Source organism: Erpetoichthys calabaricus, chromosome 4 (assembly GCF_900747795.2).
Source record: "Erpetoichthys calabaricus chromosome 4, fErpCal1.3, whole genome shotgun sequence".
NCBI classification, from domain to species: Eukaryota; Metazoa; Chordata; class Cladistia; order Polypteriformes; family Polypteridae; genus Erpetoichthys; species Erpetoichthys calabaricus.
In genome coordinates, this window is record NC_041397.2 from 22,018,460 (window position 1) to 22,042,952 (window position 24,493).

Sequence of the window (24,493 nt, forward strand, 5' to 3'; positions counted from 1 at the left end):
TTAGGCTCTCACATTATTCAGTTTCTCTTTTGAAACTTCAAATGACTTAAATGAGTTTTTGAGATTCAAATTCACTTTGCAAAGACATATTTGCCTGAAAAATGATTAGTTCTAAAACAAAGTAGTACTCTTAGAGAAACAATGTGACATTGGCAGTCAAAACTGTTTTTCATCAATAGTCTTACTAAAGATCAACAAGTACGAACACATGTTACTGTGGTAAACATAAATGTGCCAATCCAAATAAAATTCCTGGGACTTTCTTAGTTTTTGAGAAATAGGTGAGAATCATCCATAATTTTATTTAAATGCATGCTCTTTGCTCAAGTTTACGCATGCCTAAGGTTAAGGGACAAACAGGGAATTTCCTAACATTATATGAAACTAAATGAATAACTACATAAAATATTTTTATTATGTTAATAACCTACTATTGTCTTTACTTTGAAAATGCCAGCTACCACTAATATACGTTTTAAGACAAAGAACACAAGAAAGTAACATAAGTCATTAACATCACCTCAATCAACCATATAATAAAACACAAACGATGTTGTGTCCAGTCCCTCACAGCAATCTGATTGGTCAGTCTGGCTTTGGTGATGTGACAAAAGAAAAAGTATGACTGTGAGACGCAGAAGGAGAAGTAAAGGCGCACGATGAGAGAGTCACCTTCAAAGATGCAAAGTATAAAACCAGACAGGACATGAGAAAGGTGTCTGAGCAGCAGTCTTTACAGGAATGCGTTTGAGAAAGGGACACAGGTGAAGTGACGTTAGTAAAGGCGTAAGACCCCTGCTGACAAGAGTCACCTTTAAAGAAGTAAGGTATACAACAGGATAGGAGATGAGAAAAGCACCTTAACATAATAAGAATCTGAGAAGCAGGCTTTATGAAAACACACTTAACAGAGGAAGCGCTGGTGAAGAGACGTTCAGACACATGCGACTGCAGAGGAAAGGCGAGTACAAGTAGGGCAAGAGATAGTAAATATCGTTAAATTATTCTATTACCGGTCTTTGACAGGTGTCGTGGATAGTAAATAAATATATTGGTATGGTAGTATTGTATGGCATGGTTATAACCAAGTTTGAAGTGATCTCTTGGTCCTAGTGCTGGACCGTAAGAGTAGAAGAGTGTCTGGAGCTGGATGCGGGTGCCACATTGAGTTCGACCTTGCTAACGGACAGCAAGAGAGACTAAACATAAAATAACACATGCTGATAAAGGAGTTGACTGATCACAGACTACTTGCATTTGTAATTTTAACGCTAGCAAATTAGGACCAAGTGAAAAAGGTGAAGAGGAACAAAGAAGGAAACAGTACACTATACATCATTCTACAAGTGCCAGAGAAGTAATCAGGACAAAGCATCGCCAACACCTGTAGTCAACAAGAACAAAACCTTCAGCACACCCACTTTGACTTCGAGAACTATTGTATGCAACCTTGTGTAACTACCACAGAATAAAGTCAGCTAAATTATTCTGGTTATTGGTATTGCTGTAACTGAAAATAATAAATAACCTGTGTGAAGGATATGTCTTTAGCTGTTAAAAGATTCCCTTCCAAAATTCAGAGTAGCATCTCACATATGCATACACTCAGAGGAGTTGTGTAGAAACAATCCATGAACACATCAACGCGCCCATCAAAGTGCAGGCGCTAGACACTTTGTAACTAGCTAAGAACTTCTCCATCTGGCTGGTTCAGAATTAAATGGATCTTCGCTAATTCTTTACATTAAGAGTTCACAAGTTAAGTGCCTTTTTCTATGAGAAAGAAAAAGATTAAACTAAGCTAATGTAGATTTATGTTTTGTGTTGTTAATTATTATCCTTTGTCTGCATATACTTCCATTTACATTATCATCTTCAAGTTATGAATCAGTTGTAATTTGTAGTCTTATTATCACATCCAAACCACAAACAGAGAAATTTAAAAGTTGATTTTTGTTTTTGCCGATTATCCTAAATTGTGATCTCTTCCTAGTTCTGGTGTCCATCCAGTAAAATTAAGCTGAGATGTCTCACATTATAGTGCCTGTAAATTCATAAAAATTTTTCATCAAGTCACAATGTAAAACTTTTATTAAGAAAAGGTAAAAGATGTAGAAAAATTAAATTTATTGTTATGACATAACACATAATCGAGATGCTGATGACACTGTTTTTGTTTTGCTTAAAATTCATATTTCATTGCATATAATGAGAGATACACTATTCTAAAAACAAATGGCATATCTGAGTGACTCAGATTTAGGAGACCAATTACTGACAGTTCTATTACCATAATCACTATCGTTCTGCTGAACAGAAGCTGTTTATATGAACATGCCTTTCATTCTGGACAGTTCTTTTTAAAGGTCATTCTATCTGGTTAATGAAAGAAAAAAAAAACAAATTCATCCAAACAAACTTTCTGGATTCCCATGATTCCATTAATGCCATTTATTGGAATATTCCACATGTAAACAATGATCCACTCATATACAGCACACCTGATCCATTTTAAACACAGTTTTGAAATGTTTAATGGAGAGTGACTTGAAAGCTGGAAGGAAAAGGGAAACAAATGAAGTGTCAAGGAGCTAGCCAATCACTTGCTTGCACAGCTGAATAGCAAAATTCTAAAGTGTTTCTTCATTAAATGTTGATAATGATGCAAAAGAAGTTTAAATGCAAGTTTCATGAAGCAAAGAGTAATAAAAACAGCAGGTAGGTACCACTTAAAATGGGTAAGGAAAACATTACTCCTATAGCCCGGGGTAAACACTGCTCAAATTGTGCATTGTGAAAAAGAAGAACAAAGGATATAAAAAAAAGTACTTAGAAGGAAAAAAATTCACTGACACAGACCAAACTCAACGCAAGTCAAAACTGAATAAAACATATTTATAGATAAAAAGACATGAAATGGTACACCATGATAGACATGAAATTTACTCCATGAAATATACAGACAGACAGACAGAAAAAATAAATAAATGTATCACTATCCTCCTTAAAGCTCTCCAATTGTCTAAAAGTCAGAAACTGTTTAAAGGTAAAATTCTCTTTCTGTAATTTACAAATGATATTAAATATGCAGCAGTCGTGTGTGTCCCATTAATACTATATTAACTTACCGTTGGCTTGCTGATATTAGAAAGAAGTACTTGCAAGGCTTTGGATTCCTCATCCAACTCTATGAAGAGGAAAAAACAAAAGTTAGAACACTTGAACCACAACTCAGATTTATTAAAGAAGTTCACCTTTTTTTTTTTAAACCAACTGTTTTATTTATCAAACAAACCATTTTAATAACTGATGGTAGAATTTTTTTTTTAATCATTTACATGTTTTCTTCAAAATATTGATACTCATTGCTATATCGGAACATGTACTACAAAATTGATCACCACAAGTGAAGAGCTCAGAACAAAATGCAAACTAGTTATAATTCCCTGGTTATAAAAACCTACAGTTAGATAAACACTCACCAAACAAGACAGCCTTCAGGCATTTCTTCAACACATTAAGGGAGTCAGAATTTTAAATGGAGATGAGCTGCTCTTTCCACCAGCTAAGGGCTACAAATGAAGTCAGGTCTGAGGTAGAATCACCAGACGCCATCCATCATTAGACCTGAGTGGATGGGAAGGACCATAGGACCTCACAAGTGTCTCCATATATAAAGGTGCTGACTGATGGACTATTCTGTAGGCAAGCAATCAACAATTTGAACTTAACATGTGCTGCAACAGAGCCAAAATAGTGACCTGAAAAGAGGAGTGACTAATGTATGCCCAACTCGGCAGGATGGACATCAGATATTCCACTGAATTTTGTATCATCACCAGCGGCTTGATGACACATGCCAGTACTCCTGCCGGAAAGCTGCAGTAGTCCAGAAGTGACACAATCAAAGCCTGGACTGGGAGTTCTGCTGCATATTTCGTCAGATACAGTCTGATCTATTTAAAACACATCTTTCTGCGCAAGCAACAAGTAAAAAAATGGAGATCAATTTTGGTACAGCACTAGAAAATATAATGAGCTCATAAAAGCAAGAACTTCCTGTGTTTTAACAATAATAATAATTCATTACATTTATATAGCGCTTTTCTCAGTACTCAAAGCACTATCCACACAGGGAGGATTATTTTCAATAATATTCTTTTAAAAAATGTGTGTCAGGCAGTGTTCTGGGGGTAAGGGGATAAACTCACCTCAAACTCAAATAGTGGATGTGTGCAAGCAATTATCCTCTAGTGTTCCACCTCTACTGGGCCACAATATACTTATGCCTGTAAAACACTTATAGGACACTTTTAATAATGTTTTTGAGCATATACCTCTATTCAGTTGGCTAATTGAGACAAACAACTTTGAAAACCATAAAAATAGAGAATGAACTTCTGAGAAACTGGAGGCCTATGAGAAGACAGCAAGCTGGACAAAGAAATAACTTCACAAAGAGATTGGTTTTGATTTGCCTCACTCCAGGCCCCGTAAATGTTATTTTATAGTATTTGCTGTTAAGCCAACTGAGGAAAACTAAGATTTGAAGACATTGCTTTTATCATCTATCTTATAATGGGCTTCTTTTGGATGTTTTTACTTAGAAGTGTAAGTGATTCAAAGCAGAACAAGTGAAATCCTTTCTTTGCTTTAAAAGATTTTTGCTTTCTCTTCACCAAAGGGTAATGGTTTGCTGGATTGCAACATCCTTCATTACCTTTTTTTTAAGACAGCCTAACTCCCAACAGACCTAGAGAGTGCCCTGCTGTATACAATCCATATGGGTTTGACTAGGAGACACTTGTGTTTTACTAGCTTTCTTTAAAGATTCAAGGTGCAGTCAGTAGATGGCTAAAGAATTAATTTAAGCACAGAAAAAAAATATGGCACTAGGATATTTTTCAATCAACTAAGGTCAAAAATCTAGTTCTACAAGGTTTTGTGCTAGGGTTCTCTTTTTAATTTACATTATGACTTGTAAATTAAACTGATAAAAATGTCATTATCAAATAAAAATGTCATCATCAAATTCTTCCATGTGAAGCCTGTAAACCATGAAGACTGATTTAGAATATGTCCAGTGAGTCTGGATGGTCTTTTAAGCTTGGAACCTCCGCAGACTTTGTTTTCTCCAGTCTAAGAGTTTTTTTGTTTGTTTGTTTATTTTTCTGTCCTCCATACCTTTCTGTCGTGACCTTACCTTTTTTTTGTTACATACTGCATAATGTCATTGCCTAATCTTGTTTTTATGTGTTTTACATTAACATCCTTGTTATTTCATCTTGTAAAGCACTTTGAGCTGCATTGTTTGTATGAAAGTGTGCTATATAAATAAATGTTGTTTTTATTAACAAGTTATTTCTTTCTACAGTTAATTTGAAACATGGTTCTTCTAATTTGAGCAAAAAAGTAGCAGATGAAGATTTATGCAGCACCATCACCATTTTCACTTCAGTTATCCAGATGACAGTTGAACTAGTACTGAGAATTGGGTTGACCAGTTAATTATCTTTGCCAATTTTTTTCAACACCTCCTGGGGGAAACCTCAGATGATCAAAGACCAGAACAGACCTGGCCTTGCACACCATCCACTGAACAGTACTGCACGATATTTTTCCAGTGAAATTGTTTCAACTCCCAGGACTCTTCAATTACCATATGTGGATCGTCCGTGACCTTAAAATGATACAAATGTGTTGCGAAATCACAGAGTTTGATAAACACTGCCAGATTTCCATTTTACATATGTTTAAAAAAAATAAACAAAAAACTTGCAGCATTACTTGTACTTCTAACAGCACTGCATGGCTAATTATGCATGCAAATTTCCCATGTGCACAGTAACGAACCCTCCCCTATCCCCTTCTCTCATCAAAAAAAAAAAAAAAAAACAGGACATGCCGTGAAATAATAATAATAAAAAAGTCATTAGTTTCCCAGTTCACTTCTTTAATATTGATGTAGGAAGAAAGTGCAGTGCATTCGCAAAGATACATGGGAAACAAAAAAGATGTTCTGCTGTGCCAGATACTGTGACTTTAAACAACAGAACATGCTAGTCCCACGCTGCAGTTTCAGGGCACGGCTAATGTGTGCCCCAAGACTGGCATGCTCTCAGTGCAATTCTCCAATGATGGCTGTTTGTTATATTATGTTTGTGCTAATCATTCTGTCTGCATTTTGTTTTGTTTGAAGCACAGGGGCGTAATGGTTCTGTCCTCTTTTGAAAAGACTAACTTTAATAGAAAAAGAATTTTTTTCATTAAATTGTAATTTTATAATCCAATTTCATTGAGGAGCATAAATTAGTGAAATTGATTTAATTTAGGCCTTATGCAACGGCACAAAAAACTATTTGGAAAATATAATTGGAAAAAAGTGTACTTCTGCATTCAGTACGCTTCCAATGTGGTGTTGATGTGCTCAACTTTCTCCATAAAGCTCAGTCCTGCGCCTCCTCCCCAATCAGACCCTTTTTCTTCAAACCTTTTATTTTATCCATTAACCTCCATTTTGGCCTCCGTCACTTTCTCCTCCCCTAGATTTCCATGTCCACCACTCTTCTGCCTACATATTCATTGTATCTCTTCATCACATGTCCATACCACTTCAGCCTACTACCTTGTACCTTCTTAGCTATCTCTCCCATTTTTGCTGTACTTCTGATTGTCTCATTTCTTATTCTGTTCTTTTTTGTAACTCCACACATCCATCTCAACATTTTCCATTTCTGCCACACCTAATTACTTCTCCTGCACTGCTCCCTTTACTGCTCATGTCTCAGCTCCACACATCATTGCTATCTTACCACCCCCTTTAAAGACCTGACCTTTAACCTTCAATAACACAATACTCATGCTACCTTCTTCCAATTGTTCCATCCACACTACACTCTGTGGGCTATCTTTGCATCTAATTTTCCACCTTGGACTATCACTGATCTTAGATATTTAAACTTATCCACTCTTTTCAATAGCTCTCCATGCAGGCTGACCTCTGAATTCTCATCATCAATAAACCTCATACATACAGGTTCCTCCTATTTATTTTCAATTCTTTATCTTCCAAAGCCCTTCTCCATTCTTCCAACTATTCAGCCCAGTGTTTTCTGAAACTTGGCTTCACTTAAGAATTTTCATTTTGTTGTATCATTTGCACACAGCAGCCCTGGAACCCCATAGTCTCAAAACACCTTCCACAAGATCCTACAGGGTAAATGAGCATGAGCTTTTTTTCCCAAATCCATTATGTATATGTAGACAGGTTTGACAAATTCTCATGACACTTCAAATATCTATTAGAATGTAAAGAGTTGGTCCACTGAACCATAGCCAGGATGAAATTTCTAAATTCTCCTGGACCTAAAGTTCAGCTATTAGACTGTTCCACTACAGCTGGTGTGCCAATTAGTGTGAGCTCCCTATAACTGGAACACGCCCTGTTTTCCCATTTTAAAAATAGGAACCACTACTCCTGCCTGTCACACTTGAAGGACTGTCTCCACTGTCAAGGCTGCACCAACCCTTTTTCACACTTAAAACGATATTCTTACACTGTTGTCTTCTACCTCTTGAATTTTTTTTTTTTTTTTGCGTTTTCAGGCCCTTATTCTCAGATATCTTTTTCTAGGTCTGTTTGGGTAGATCAGTCAAAAGTAATAATCCAAAATGGATAAGCAATCATATTTTCCACACCAACTTTACCAATTCTAATTTTCATGCCTTCCTAACACCGTCAGTCCACTTCCCGCTCAGTTCATCTTTACTTAACTACATTCTTTTACTGTGAATATCTTGGCAACATGGTAGTACAGTGATCAGCACTGTGGTGTCAAGGTTTCAGTGTCCTGGCTCTGAAGTCCCCACTTGGTTAGGTCTGTGTGGAATTTACATTTATGTGTTTGTGAGGTTATTCTACGGGTCTCTTCGCACATCACCAAAGAGCTGTGTTTTAGGTTCTTTGGAGGACTTTATACTGGCCCAGAATGATGGTGTGGAAGTGCATGAACTGAACAAATATTTCACCAAAGTATATGTAAAGGAAGGAACAAAAAGAATTATCCATGTAAAGTAAAAACAAGCACCTAGTTCATAGATTTTGAAAGAGAAGAGTCAGATGTGTTTCAAGCCATCACAAAGCTGAAAACTAATAAAACCCCTGGACCTGATGGGATTTTACCAATTGCATTGAAAGAAATGTAATATGTCATCTATAAACCTTTATTAAGCATATTTGAACAGTCGCTTCAGAATTGAGATGTACTGGAGTATTGGAATGTTGCAAATGTGACTTATAAAGGTGAGACAAATGGATCCTGGTAAATACAGACAAACAAGTCTTAATTCTGTGCCATGCAGTACTAATAAACCATAATAAGAATAAATTATAAAAGTAGCTACTTGAAGATAATATACTAAATATCAGCCAGCATGAGTATATGAGAAGACAATCTTGTCAAACCAATTTTAATATTTTTTTCTAACAGGCAACTGCAATAGTTGACAAAAGGAAAACATGTCATAATTTACTAAAACGTTCAAAAAGCCTTTAATATGGTCAAACACCAAGGATTAAATCTAAAAGCAGAAGCTATAGGCTTCAGAGGTAACCTACAAAACTTGATGTCAAGTTGGTTAATTGATAGGAGACAAACTATACAGACAAGAGAAGAATGAGATCATCATCGGAGCCCCTCAGGGGTCAACCCTAGTTATGTAACTTTTTCTGGTTTATATTAATAACACTGATTTTGATATAGTTAGTAAACTTGTGAAACATGCAGACACTTAAGAGGCAGCAAAAACAATGCAGGAAGACTTGGATAATCTTTAGAAATGGCTGAACAACTGAAAAATGCACTTCATTGTAGAAAACTGCAAACTTGGGGAAAGGGAACATATATAAATATAGATAGATAGATATATTGTAGTAGATGGCCGGGTCCCATGCCTGGCCGGGATGCCCCTTCTGCTCATGTTCCGGGGGAGCCACCAGAGACTCCTCAGTACCTTCCCCCGTGATGTTAGGAGCCCTCAACTGAGCAGGTGAAGGGGCAGGAGTTTCCTGCCTGCCTCTACTCCCACAAGGGTCGAGCCGAAGGGAGTTGAGTGTGCTACAACTGTGGCCGCTGTGGCCACATCTGGCGGTGTTGTCCTGTGAGGACATCCAAGTGGCAGGAACGTCGGGGCAACACCCTCAGACTGTTTGCTTTTGTTTCCACAGGGCAGAGCTGTAGTGCTGAGGACACCGACTCCCCATTATGGAGAAGACCAGCCCTCGCAGCACAGGCCACTGAGTCCCACGAGACTCATCTGGAAGAGGGGCGATGTAATGGACGGCCGGATCCCATGCCCGGTTGGGACGCCCCTGCTGTATATGGTCCGGGGGAGCAGCCATGGGCTCCTCACTACCTCCCCTGGGACGCTTGGTGGCAGCCTCCCTGGCTGACAATGGTGCCTCAGTTTCCCGCAGGGTTTCCTGGGAGATGGAGTTCTCCACAACCCTGTGGGGATCTGGGAAGGCCGCCAGGGGGTGCTGCATGGATCCCGGAGCCCACCTGGACGTCTCTAGAGCCCCGCCCGGAAGTGCAATTAGCCACAGGTGATTAAGCACCTGGAGCACTTCCGGGTGGGCTATAAAAGGGCCAGCATCCACCACTAATGAGCCAGAATCGGAAGGAAGAGGACGAGGTTGCCTGAGAGGAGTGGTGGTACCAGCAGAAGGATTGCTGTTTTGATAGTAAGGTGCTTTGGGACTGTGTTATACCTGTGGGGTTCACAGGGAAGATGTGCCCCACAGGGGAAAAGTGTTTGGGCTGTGTTTAAGTGCTTGGGACTGTGTATTGCCTGTGGGGTTCACGGGGAAGAAGTGCCCCACAGGTGAAGAAAAATAAAAGATTTCTGTTCCATTTACACATGCCTCAGTGTGAATCTGTGCCGGGTCGGGCACTTATATAGCGCCTTATTCACAATACATATATAAAATCCAACATCTGTCTGTCTGCTTTTCATGAGAGAACTACTTAACGGATTTAGATTAAGTTTTTTTCTATAATTTGCTTGAACATTCCAGCTGATTTTGTGACTTCTCTCATTGCGCTAATTATCATAGTTTGCTTGCTGGGACGATTTATTTGTGTGAATCCAAGACAGAAGCTGCGGGCCGAGGGGAGGAGAAAGCGTGACGTCATGAGTGGGGAGCCAGGCGGGCCCTCCTTAGTCAGGCGCCAGCCTCCATTCAAATCAGTCTAGCTCTGGCCACTTTTTGAAGTGGACCTTGCCTCTGCTTAGCTAAGGATACCTGTTTGTTTACTGATTTTTAAAGCTTGTCCTGTTTTATTACTACGCAGGAGGGGCTACAGGGGACAGCCAGTCAAATACAAATACAAGATGGGAGACACTGTCCTAGCGGAAAGAACCTCTGAAAAGGGTTTAGTGGTTTACTTTGACACATTTTTATAATCTAAGCAATGTGCAGAACCAATTTAAAATGGCAAATAAAATGTTAGGTAATATAACCTAACAGGGATGAATCGCTTGGACTATATAACACACTAGTGAGACCTCAACTGAAGTATTGTGTGCAGTTCTGGTATCAACACCATAAGAAAGACATATTAGCACTTGAAACTGTGCAGAGGAGAGAAACCAAATGCATCCCAGGACTTACAGACATGTCCTACTGTGACAGACTCAGAGACTTGAACCTGTTTAGTCTCGAGCACAGGAGAGTGAATGGGGCTTTTTCCAGGTCTTCCATATTCTCAAACACATTAATAAAGTAGATCCAGCAGACTTTTTTTTCCCACATTAACAGTGAATCAAGTACTCCAGGAAATTAAGGGAAAGTGCATTCTTTACACAGAGATGTGGGAATCTAGAACAAACTATTGAGCAATGTAGTTGAAGCAGAAACCGGGACAACCTTTAAGAAGTTCGGTATCTGGATGAGATATTGGGACATTTTAACTATTTGCTGAACAAGCAATCTTGATGAACTGAACAGTCTGCCCTCGTCTGTCAAACTTCTTAAATTCTTATGTGAGTAGGTCCCATGATAAAATGGTGCACCTTTCTGAGTTGATCCCTGCCTTGTGCTGTGTTAATTACAATTGGACCCTTGTTTGGTTTTTAAAGTGACCTATGATAATGTTCACCAACAGAGACCTACAAAAAAAAAGAAGAAGAAAAGCACAGAAAAGTATAAAGGTATTTCATATCTGAACTATTTTTATCAAGTTTAAATACTGTACATTACCAGTAATTAAAGAACACTACAAATTCTATAATATCCATCCATCCATCCTCTTCCGCTAATCAAAGGTCAGGTCGCGGGGGCAGCAGCTTGAGCAGAGATGCCCAGACTTCCCTCTCCCCGGCCACTTCTTCTGGCTCTTCCGGGGGAATCCCAAGGCGTTCCCAGGCCAGCTGGGAGACATAGTCCCTCCAGCATGTTCTGGGTCTTCCCCGGGGCCTCCTCCCGGTTGGATGTGCCCGGAACACCTCACCAGGGAGGTGTCCAGGAGGCATCCTGATCAGATGCCCAAGCCACCTCATCTGACTCCTCTCGATGCGGAGGAGCAGCGGCTCTACTCTGAGCCCCTCCCGGATGATTGAGCTTCTCACCCTATCTTTAAGGGAGAGCCCAGACACCCTGCGTAGAAAACTCATTTCAGCCGCTTGTATTCGCGATCTCGTTCTTTCGGTCACTACCCATAGCTCATGACCATAGGTGAGGGTAGGAACATAGATCAACTGGTAAATTGAGAGCTTTGCCTTATGGCTCAGCTCCTTTTTCACCATGACAGACCGATGCAGAGCCCGCATCACTGCGGACGCCGCACCGATTCGCCTGTCTATCTCACGCTCCATTCTTCCCTCACTCGTGAACAAGACCCCGAGATACTTGAACTCCTCCACTTGGGGCAGGATCTCGCTCCCAACCCTGAGAGGGCACTCCACCCTTTTCCGGCTGAGGGCCATGGTCTAGGATTTGGAGCTGCTGATTCCCATCCCAGCCGCTTCACACTCAGCTGCGAACCGATCCAGAGAGAGCTGAAGATCACGGCCTGATGAAGCAAACAGGACAACATCATCTGCAAAAAGTAGTGACCCAATCCTGAGTCCACCAAGCCAGACCCCCTCAACACCCTGGCTGCGCCTAGAAACTCTGTCCATAAAAGTTATGAACAGAATCGATGACAAAGGGCAGCCCTGGCGGAGTCCAACTCTCACTGGAAATGGGTTTGACTTACTGCCGGCAATGCGGACCAAGCTCTGACAACGATCGTACAGGGACTGAACAGCTCTTATCAGGGGGTCCGGTACCCCACACTCTCGGAGCACCCCCCACAGGATTCCCCGAGGGACACGGTCAAACGCCTTTTCCAAGTCCACAAAATACATGTAGACTGGTTGGGCGAACTCCCATGCACCCTCCAGGACCCTGCTAAGGGTGTAGAGCTGGTCCACTGTTCCGCGACCAGGACAAAAACCACACTGTTCCTCCTGAATCCGAGGCTCGACTATCCGACGGACCCTCCTCTCCAGGACCCCCGAATAGACTTTTCCAGGGAGGCTGAGGAGTGTGATCCCTCTGTAGTTGGAACACACCCTCCGGTCCCCCTTCTTAAAGAGGGGGACCACCACCCCAGTCTGCCAATCCAGAGGCACTGCCCCTGATGTCCATGCAATGTTGCAGAGACGTGTCAACCAAGACAGCCCTACAACATCCAGACCCTTGAGGCTCTGATGATGAGCCTTGATTATAATTCTATAATATTCGTTGTATAACTGTTTAAAATTAATATATATATTTATACCGATCAGTCACAACACTAAAACCACAGAGAGATAAAGTTAATAACATTGATTATCTCGTTACAACGGTACCTGTCAAGGGGTGGGATATACTAGACAGCAAGTGAACAGTCGGTTCTTGAAGGTTATGTGTTGTAAGCAGTAAAAGTGGGCAAGTGTAAGGATCTGAGTGACTTTGACAAGGGGCAGATTGTGATGGCTAGACAACTGGGCTTGAGCATCTCCAAAATAGCAGATCTCATGTGTGCTCTCGTTATGTAGTAATTAGTACCTACCAAAAGTGGTCCAAGGAAGGATATCCACTGAACCAGTGACAGATGCCCAATGTTTACTGATGTGCATGAGGAGTGGAGGTTAGTCCTGTCTGGTCTAGTCTCACAGAATAGCTACCGCAGCACAAACTGCTGAAAAATGTTGGCCATGTGAGAAAGATATCAGGGTACACAGTGCATAGCAGCCTGCTGCGTAGCTGCAGACCTGTCAGAGTACCCATGCTGACGCCCGTCCACCAGCGAAAGCACCAACAATGGGCATGTGAGTGTCAGGACTGGACCATGGAGCAATGGAAGAAGCTGGTCTAGTCTGATGATCATGTGAATGGCCAGGTATGTGTGCATCATTTTCTTGGAGAGAGATGGCAATAGAATATAAAAGAAGACAAGCCAGCAGAGCAGATGCTCTGAACAAAATTTTGCTGGGAAGCCTCAGGTCCTGGCATACATGTGAATGTTACTTTGACATGAACCACCTATATAAAAGATTCTTGCAGACAACGTACAACCCCTTTATGGCAAAGGTATTCCCTGCTGCCAGCCACACTGCAAAAATTGCTCACGAATGTTCTGAGGAACATGACAAAGAGTTCAAGGTGTTGACTTGGCCTCCAAATTCACTCCACAGATCTCAGTCTGAATGAGCATCTGTGAGATGTGCTGGGAAAATAAGTCCAATCCACGGAGGCTACATCTCGCAACTTACAGGACTTAAAGGACTGGATGCTGATGTCTTGATGCCAAATACCACAGGTCACCTTCAGAGGTCTTGTGGAGTCCATGCATTAATAGGTCAGGGCCCTACTACATAATATCAGACAGGTGATTTTAATGTTATAGCCAATTGTTGGTAAATATTTTGAAATTAATAATTAAATCACTCTTAAGAAATATTTTGAAATTAATAATTAAATCACTCTTAAGAAATATTTATGAACTCCTGATAATAATAAACTTGAAAGGCCTGAGATGTTGCTTTCACCACCTTTAATTTCATATTCTTCTGCCCCTAGCAATAACCACATCTTAATTTGAACCTCCATTTTCAAGATTACTTCACAGAACTCTTCAATTGGCAGGAATAATGTGGAGGGAAAAAAGAAAACCAAGACAAGAAATGTGAAGGTAAAGGCGAGACTGCATCACCATCTGTTATGCATCAGTTAATTTTAATAAGAAATTTTAGCCTGATTTATGTTCTCAGCAATTACTGAGAAATAAAGATTAACACGTACACATGGGTTATATAGTATGGCTTAAAGATTAAGAAAGAATCAGCCCCTTAATTACCAACTCCAACCAGAGAAAACAGATGTTATGGAACATAACGAATCAGAGCATGAAAGCATTTTTATGAAAGGTCATCTGCTTGGACAGCCTGTGACTTCTACACATACGGATTTTTTCCTCCCTTCTTCTGATTAAAATAAGAATAGGGCTACAAGAGATAATTATATTAATATTAAACTGCTACTAAATACATCACTTTGCAACTCAGTTGAAGCAGGTCACAACTTGTTACATTTTAACTTGCAATTCCTTAATTATGAAAAGGTTCATCCATACACTTTCTAATCAGTTTATTCTGTTACCAGGTTGAAGTGGAGGCAAAACCCAATTCCCAAAAACTGAGGCACATTTACTCTTGGTGTATATGCACTCATATTCACGTGTCCTGCCATATCCAAGAACAACACACATTGCTGCTTCTCAAATTGTACTTGACAGGCTGGTCCTAAAACAGCCCTGACCCCTGGTTGCAGACCATACTGACCCTCTGCAGTTTGCCTACCAGGCTCAAATAGATTTGCAGGATGCTCTGAATCATGTGCTCCACAGAGCCTACTCCCACCTAGAAAAAGCTGGCACAACAATCAGGACTATGTTCTAACATCATCCTACCTCAAAGACTATGGAACAAGCTAAGGGCTATGATATTCGATACCCCCATAGACTCCTGAATCATGAACTACCTGACCAACAGATGGCAATTTGTGAAGCTTAAGGGCTGTGTGTCAGAGATATTGGTGTGTACTTGGACACCTCAGGGAACCGTCCTCGCTCCATTCTTGGTTACCCTCTACTCAACCGACGTCCAATCAAATACCAGCCCTTGCCATCTACAGAAGTTTTCAGATGACTCCTTCATCATAGACTGGAGTGAGTCGGAGTATACAAGGCTGGCAGAAGACTTTGTCTTGTGGTGCAGGGAGAACCACTAGCTGATGAACATCAACAAGACAAGAGAGTTGGTGATGGACTTCCAACATATTAAGGAACCCCAAAGGCAAGACACCATGTAGGAGAAGGACGTGAGGGTGGTGCAGAGCTACAAGTACTTGGGCATCCACATGAACAGCAAACCGGACTGATCTGATAAGCTGTACAAGGAGTGCCAGAGCAGACTACATTTTGAGGCGGCTCAATTTTTTTTTTCTTTGATCTGTGAAGTAAGCTGCTGGGAATGTTTCACCAGTCTGTTGTAGCCAGTGTAATGTTCTACACAGTTGTCTCCTGGGAAAGAAACCCAAGATCAGGTGATGCAAAACACCTGAACAAACTTATCAGTAAAGCCACCTCCATCGCAGGACTGACGCTGCACACTTTGGAGGCAGTTGTGAAAAAGAGGATGGTGGCAGAAGTGAAAACTTCTTGGAGCACTTTTAGCCATAGGCTCATTACTACATGGTGTAATAAGAAGCGCCTCTGGAGATCTTTTCTGATTGTGGCCATTAGGCACATCAGTGCTTCCTCCTGACGTCTCTTTCTTCAGTCCAGCCAGAAACCAATGGAAAACAGTACCAATTTTGATTTACTACAGTTACTTTTTAGCTTAGTATTTATTGAATTATATAGTTTTGCTCTTCTGTGTTCTATTTTACTTTGTATTGACATCTGTGTATTTTATGTTTTGCTGCAGTAGGCATTTGAATTTCCCCTTGGGGATTAATGAAAAAAATATAATCTATTCTAAATGACTTTTTTGACTCAAAGATATTCCAGAAAATCATGTTAACTGTATATTAAACACTAGCTGAAGTACCCAGCGTTGCCCGGGAGGAAAATACTTTTTTTTTTTTTTTATTGTTTGAGAAAAATAGTTTAAAAAAAAAAACAATTTTAAAAATAAAAATAAATTAATAAACAATGAAGACTAACTAATGTGCTTGTCTTGCGGTCTTGTATGTAAGTTATCATCCAGTTGATGCTTGGAACCAGCCAACTTTACTTAATTTCAAAAGCAACAGACGCTCGGTGGTGCTCAAACATAAAGAATGCTGGCAGTCACCTCCAGTTTGCCCTCTGGTGGTCATTCAGAGTGTCAACTGGATGACAACATGCATACAAGACTGCAAGATCACCCCCACCCTATCCAGAGGGGGGTGGGTTTTGGTAGATTTCACCCTACATAATTTTTAGATGACCAATGAGAAACGCGTACCAAGTTTCATGAAAATCACTCCAGCTGTTCGGAAGTGATGCTGGAACATACATACATACACACACAGACTTTTATACAGTATAAATACTGAATATATCTGAATATATATATATATATATATATATATATATATGTATTATTGACAGTGGTTACAGATTTTACTTTTTAAATAATTTTTAAAAATAATTTTTATTATTTTACTTTTAATATTTATTTTATCACTATACATAGCATTGGAAATTCAGACCAGATAACTGCATCTTTGCCTCTTCAGTCCACAGATTTCTTTTCAGGCATCTTCAGGATCTCCTATATTCTTTTTACGTGGCCAGTTTTCAAATATGGCTTCCTCCTTGTCAATACCACACAACTCAGAATGGAGGTATAATTGCCATTTATCACTGGAGTTTACAACTTTCTAGGCTGTAGAGGGTGTAAGTAACACACACTGTTCTAACTCTGCTTTAAGGCAGACAGAGGGGTTTTAAGTAATCAACAGACATTGGCACACCTGTGCAAATTGTTTGCTTCAACTTGTAAGGCTTAATTTACTTTAATTGCTGCAGAACATCTGAAGGTTGTAGCCTATTAGTTATTCCCTGAAGAAGTCCCATTTGTAATATTCTGAAATTTCCTTTTTTCATTTTTGCTAACATAAACTTTAAATTTAACCCTCTGATAGTTTACTACTTACCCTTTCACCATTTTAGGTCATTGATAGCATTTCAACTGATTACAACTGATTAAATCTGAAGAAAAACTGGAAACACCAAGGTGTTCCACAACTTTTGACCAGTAGTGTAAACCGTGAAGGTAATTTTACCCAACTATGGTCAATTATTTAGGTAAAGGTGATGTCATATTACACAACTTTTAGTCACCAGGGGTGTCAAACTTGACGGCATGAAATTGCTGATCTTGTTGCCTGAGTATGACAATTTACACACCCAGATTATGTAACTACCATATGACTTTACAGCGTGGTTTTGAATTTCCAAAACAGCAGAAGCCCATGCCTTTTTTTAACGGCCAATAGCGTGCTGCCTGACTTGGCTGGTGGCCATGCTACAGGTACGTGAGTTTAGCTGCAATCTTGGACCTTTTTGTCCTATTCTACCATGGTATGTAAAACACAAGACAGACATACAAGCCCACACTCCTTACTCCTCATTGCTACATTGTATTCATCATACTTTCAGGTGCATTCACTGGTCATCATCTCTCATGTATAACTAAAGGCAAAATGAGACCTGCTGGGGTGAGTTGTGGACTGGTTGAACTCAGTCACTGGAAAGTTAATTGGTGGTTATGGGAGTGCACCATGACTACCCCCGGACTTGCTAAGATTATGTAAATTAAGTCTATGAGTGAAAATCACTGAAAAAGTCACACAATGTGGCATGGCCTAAATATTTCGTACCAACTGCAACATTTTGGCTTTAATGTGTCAGAAAAAGGAAAATATAAAATATCATAAAGAAAACAGCCCCAACTGAACACCATCTGTAATATGCTTATATTTGAAATTTAAAAATATTTAAATAAAAATACAGTTTAAACATTGGAATATGTCATATTCTTCCTGTAATAAATTCAGGTGGGTGGTGCAGATTAATTTAAGATTGCTCCCATGGACTTGCACCTTTAGAATATTGGAACAATGTGGACGAGAACAGGCCATTCAGCCCATCCACTTAATTCTTCAAAAAGATAACATCAAGTCGAGTTCTGCGTAAAGTCCTACTGTCTACCACATTACTTGGTCACTTATTCCATGTGTCTATGGCCCACTGTAGAGAAACTTAAGGGTAAAGTTTGCACAACCATTAAGAAGTTTCCAACTCTGTCCCCGTGTTCTTAACTAACTTATTTTAAAATAACCATCTTGATCTACTGGACTAATTCCCTTCATAATTTCATACACTTGTCTGTGTAATTCATTTTAATATAACAGTCTTGATTCATTGGTCTAATTCCCTTCATAATTTTAAACACAATCATGTCCCCTCTTAATCTTCTTTTGTTTAAACTGTAAAGGCTCAGCTCTTTTAATCTTTCCTCATAATTCATCCCCTGTAGCCCTGGAATCAGCCTAGCTGCTCTTCTCTGGGCTTTTTCCAGTGCTGCTATGTCCTTTTTGTAGCATGGAGACCAAAACTGCACCCAGTACTCCAAATGAGGCCTCACCAGTGTGTTATAAAGCTTCAGCATAACCTCCTTGGACTTGTACTCTACACATCAGGGTGCTATATAACTAAATATTCTGTTAGCCTTCTTAATGGCTAAATTTAATCTTATATCTGTTACAATGCAGCAAATAGACACCAATACTCTCTCATATTAGGGTAAAAAAAATATATTTATAGATACAGTACACCCCTCACATTTTTGTAAATATTTTATTATATCTTTTCATGGGACAACACTGAAGATATGACACTTTGATACAATGTAAAGTAGTCAGAGTACAGCTTGTATAACAGTGTAAATTTGCTGTCCCCTCAAAATCACTCAACACACAGCCATTAATGTCTAAACCACTGGCAACAAAAGTGAGTACACCCCTAAGCGAAAAATGTCCAAATTGTGCCCAATTAGCCATTCTCCCTCCCCGGTGTCATGTGACTCGTTAGTGTTACAAGGTCTCAGGTGTGTTAAATTTGGTGTTATCGCTCTCACACTCTGGTCACTAGAAGTTCAACATGGCATCTCATGGCAAAGAACTCTCTGAGGATCTGAAAAAAAGAATTGTCGCTCTACATAAAGATGGCCTTGGCTATAAGAAGACTGCTAACACCTTGAAACTGAGCTGCAGCACGGTGGCCAAGACCATACAGCGGTTTAACAGGACAGGTTCCACTCAGAACAGGCCTCGCCATGGTCGACCAAAGAAGTTGAGTGCATGTCCTTAGCTTCATATCCAGAGGTTGTCTTTTGAAAATAGACGTATGAGTGCTGCCAGCATTGCTGCAGAGGTTGAAGGGGAGGGTGGTCAGCCTGTTAGTGCTCAGACCATACGCCGCACACTGCATCAAATTGGTCTGCATGGCTGTCGTCCCAGAAAGAAGCCTCTTCTAAAGATGATGTACAAGAAAGCCCGCAAACAGTTTGCTGAAGACAAGCAGACTAAGGACATGGATTACTGGAACCATGGCCTGTATTCTGATGAGACCAAGATAAACTTATTTGGTTCAGATGGTGTCAAGCGTGTGTGGCGGCAACCAGGTGAGGAGTACAAAGACAAGTGTGTCTTACCTACAGTCAAGCATGGTGGTGGGAGTGTCATGGTTTGGGGCTGCATGAGTGCTGCCAGCACTGGGGAGCTACAGTCATTGAGGGAACCATGAATGCCAACATGTACTGTGACATACTGAAGCAGAGCATGATCCCCTCCCTTCAGGGCCGCAGGGCAGTATTCCAACATGATAACGACCCCAAACACACCTCCAAGACGACCATTGCCTTGCTAAAGAAACTGAGGGTAAAGGTGCTGGACTGGCCAAGCATGTCTCCAGACCTAAACCCTATTGAGCATCTGTGGGGCATCCTGAAATGGAGCGCAAGGTCTCTAACATCCACTAGCTCCATAATGTCGTCATGGAGGATTGGAAGAGGATTCCAGTGGCAACCTGTGAAGCTCTAGTGAACTCCATGCCCAAGCGCGTTAAGGCAGTGCTGGAAAATATTGACACTTTGGGCACAATTTGGACATTTTTCACTTAGGGGTGTACTCACTTTTGTTACCAGCGGTTTAGACATTAATGGCTGTGTGTTATTTTGAGGGGACAGCAAATTTACACTGTTAAACAAGCTATACACTGACTACTTTACATTGTATCAAAGTGTCATATCTTCTGTGTTGTCCCATGAAAAGATAATTTTACAAAAATGTGAGGGGTGTACTCACTTTTGTGAGATACTGTATAATAGTGCAGTATGCAGGATGAAAAACATGGTCAGCATTAAACATTTGCCCCTTCCATCTGACAATCCAAAACCTAAAGACCAGAAATTAATTTATCACAGAACAGGCCCAAGCTTTTAATTTTCCTCTGTGCAAATGAGACAATGTCCATGATTATATAAGCAGTCTTAAGATGTACAGTATTATAAAGCATAAAACAGTATAAATTAGTTATTTGTCATTTCAGAGTTATTCATAATGCACTCATTTTTGACTGATGCCGTAAATAGAAAGGGCCTAATTATGTATATTGGCATAAACACAGAAATGCTCCCTGAGGTAAACCAATTGTTAGTTCTCTGTTTTGATAATTGGTCATGGCTCATCTAACGCTTTCTGCATGACTAAGGCCTAATTCAAAATTGGTTACAAGCCCTGACAGCATATGATTAAACCGTTTAGATTAGTGTTTAACATGCAACTCTTAATTTGTGCAATTTGTATATTAAACAATATTGAAGGGTTATATGTGAACTTCACAATCAGTAAATTATATACTCAGTGCCTTTTTTTAATGTTCACTATAATATTATTATTTAAAAACTGCTGGTTTAGGTGTGCATAGTAATGGTAATGTTTCTGTGACACTATCCAAATTGGTCTTTTGGAAGTAATTTTTCTTCAGTAATTTATAGTGAAGCAAAAACAAGTTGCAGTTAAATGTGAAGGTTTTAAAAAAATTAATACATTTCACAGGGATATCTACAATCAAGCCAACATATGCAAAAGGCTTTTTGCTGTGTGTTATTAAAGGAATTCTCTACCCAAAAATGATAAATTGTACGTGTTACTTACCAAGAGTTGGTGTTGTAGTAATGGCAGCATAGAAAATTTTATTTCATGCTTTTTTGGATAATAGAGATAAACATAAGAACATAATAAGCACCTATGGGGACAGCACTGACCAAACAGCATTCAAAATCAAAATGTCTATAAAAAATATCAAATTCCTCAGGATACATAATCTATTTTTCAGATATCCAGTCACACACTCATGGCATACCAAACATGTGCATTTTGGCTAAAATATTGTTAAATAACCCACTTCCAGAAAGTCCGCTCATGACTGGCTAGAGAGTGCCTTCAAAGGAGATAGAGCTTCTGAATTAAAGACTCACCTCTCATTTGTTAGTCATAAAGCCACGGTACCATATTTTTGGATTTTTCCAACAGCTGTTTGTGAAACTGGCCTGTTGAACTGACCCTCAGCTTACTGAAGCAGCTCTGACATATACAAATAGGAGGCATGTTTTTCACTTGCTTTCCTTTCTTAATGGTTCACATTTCTCAGACCTTTGAAATGAGGGGACCATGTTGAAAGCACCATAATATTTGTGACACAGCAACGGCAGGTCAATTAAAGCCGTCATTTTTAGTACTTTGTCACTTATCCCTTGCATGCAATAACTGCTTGAAGTCTTCGATTCATAGACCTCATCAGATGCTGAGGATCTTCTCTGGTGATGCTCTGCCAAGCCTCTAATGCAGCCATCTTCAGCTCCTGCTTGGTTTGGAGGCTAGTCACCTTAAATGATCTCTTTAGCATCTGGAAGGTCTGGTAAGTAGGATATAAATCAGGTGACTGGTTTGACTATTCAACAAGTTTCCATTTTTAGCATTTAAAAAAAAAACAAACACTCCTACCCTGCCTTTGTAATATATTTGAAATCATATCTTGGTGTATAGTATGAAGTGTCATCCAATGAGTTTGGACGCATTTACTGGAACTTGAGCAGATGTTTCTATGCACCTCAGAATTAAATGTGCCACTGCCATCAGGAGTTTCATTATCAAGGAAGTGTGGCAGTCAGACATGCCCAAGCCAAAACAAACCCACCAAACCATTTTTAACAGATGAGGTGGTCTGCTTTGGATCTTCGGCACTTCCTTGTCATATCCACACTTTGCTCTTGCCACCACTCTGATACAGCAGGTTCATCTTTGTCTCTTCTCTCCACAAGACCTTTTCCCAGAATTCTACAGGCTCTTTTAAGTCCTTTTCACAAACTGTAATCTGGCCGTCCTGATTTTATGGATAACTAGAGGCTTGCATCTTGCAGTGTGTCCTCTGTGTGCTCATGAAGTCTTCCGTCGATAGATGTCTTTGACACACTCACAACAGCCCCCTGAAGACTGTTTCTGATCTGTCGCATAGGTGTTTGGGGCTTTTTCTTGACAATAGTGAGGATTCTCCTGTCATCAGCAGTGAGGGACTTCCTTGGCCTACTAGGCTCTTTGACACAAATAGATGAACATACACAGGCTTGGTCCACAATAGAAATAAAATCCTGCAGTACTTCTTTATATTCCTTGCTATGTGCCCCAATAAATGCAAGCTATCGTTAATTTACAAATAACCCAATTGTGCTTCATTCACTCAGATTATGTAACCAATGTATGAAGTACTTTAAGATAGAGAAACATTTATCTGTGGCACCTCTGCATGATAACCACCTTTACCCACCCTCTCAAACATATATAGCTTTCAATGTGATTTAGGATTAAATCACTTAGAGATCTGTACATAGACAACATCTTCACATTCTACAAACAATTACACTCCAAATTTAACTTTCCAGCAACACATTTCTTTTACTATCTTCAAATTAGAAACTTTGTTAAACAAAACCTGCCCAATTTTCTTCACCTATATATACAGTGCATTCGGAAAGTACTCATAGCGTATCACTTTTTCCACATTTTGTTATGTTACAGCCTTATTCCAAAATGGATTAAATTCATTTTTTCCCTCAGAATTCTACACACAACACCCCATAATGACAATGTGAAAAACGTTTACTTGAGATTTTTGCAAATTTATTAAAAATACAAAAATTGAGAAAGCACGTGTACATAAGTATTCACAGCCTTTGCCATGAAGCTCAAAATTGAGCTCAGGTGCATCCTGTTTCCCCTGATCATCCTTGAGATGTTTCTGCAGCTTAATTGGAGTCCACCTGTGGTAAATTCAGTTGATTGGACATGATTTGGAAAGGCACACACCTGTCTATATAAGGTCCCACAGTTGACAGTTCATGTCAGAGCACAAACCAAGCATGAAGTCAAAAGAATTGTCTGTAGACCTCCGAGACAGGATTGTCTCGAGGCACAAATCTGGGGAAGGTTACAGAAAAATTTCTGTTGCTTTGAAGGTCCCAATGAGCACAGTGGCCTCCATCATCCGTAAGTGGAAGAAGTTCAAAACCACCAGGACTCTTCCTAGAGCTTGGCTGGCCATCTAAACTGAGCGATCACGGGAGAAGGGCCTTAGTCAGGGAGGTGACCAAGAACCCGATGGTCACTGTCAGAGCTCCAGAGGTCCTCTGTGGAGAGAGGAGAACCTTCCAGAAGGACAACCATCTCTGCAGCAATCCACCAATCAGGCCTGTATGGTAGAGTGGCCAGACAGAAGCCACTCCTTAGTAAAACGCACATGGCAGCCCGCCTGGAGTTTGCCAAAAAGCACCTGAAGGACTCTCAGATCTCTGGTCTGATGAGACAAAGATTGAACTCTTTGGTGTGAATGCCAGGAGTCACGTTTGGAGGAAACCAGGTACCACTCATCACCAGGCCAATACCATCCCTACAGTGAAGCATGGTGGTGGCAGCATCATGCTGAGGGGATGTTTTTCAGCGGCAGGGACTGGGAGACTAGTCAGGATAAAGGGAAAGATGGCTGCAGCAATGTACAGAGACATCCTGGATGAAAACCTGATCCAGAGCGCTCTTGGCCTCAGACTGGGGCGACGGTTCATCTTTCAGCAGGACAACGGCCCTAAGCACACAGCCAAGATATCAAAGGAGTGGCTTCAGGACAACTCTGTGAATGTCCTTGAGTGGTCCAGCCAGAGCCCAGACTTGAATCCGATTGAATATCTCTGGAGAGATCTTAAAACGGCTGTGCACCGACGCTTCCCATCTAATCTGATGGAGCTTGAGAGGTGCTGCAAAGAGGAATGGGTGAAACTGGCCAAGGATAGGTGTGCCAAGCTT

The 24,493-nt window shown here is 40.3% G+C and overlaps 1 protein-coding gene across 3 annotated transcripts in view; it reads right to left on the reverse strand.

The window, feature by feature from the left end:
• Window positions 1-24,493, reverse strand: part of fndc3a (fibronectin type III domain containing 3A) — a 418,327-nt gene that overhangs the window by 110,609 nt on the left and 283,225 nt on the right. For all 3 annotated transcript variants that reach the window (XM_028799242.2, XM_028799241.2, XM_051926327.1), the window contains one exon: window positions 3,129-3,187. In XM_028799242.2, coding sequence (XP_028655075.1) covers window positions 3,129-3,187 — 59 coding nt within the window. The remainder of the gene's footprint in view (window positions 1-3,128; window positions 3,188-24,493) is intronic.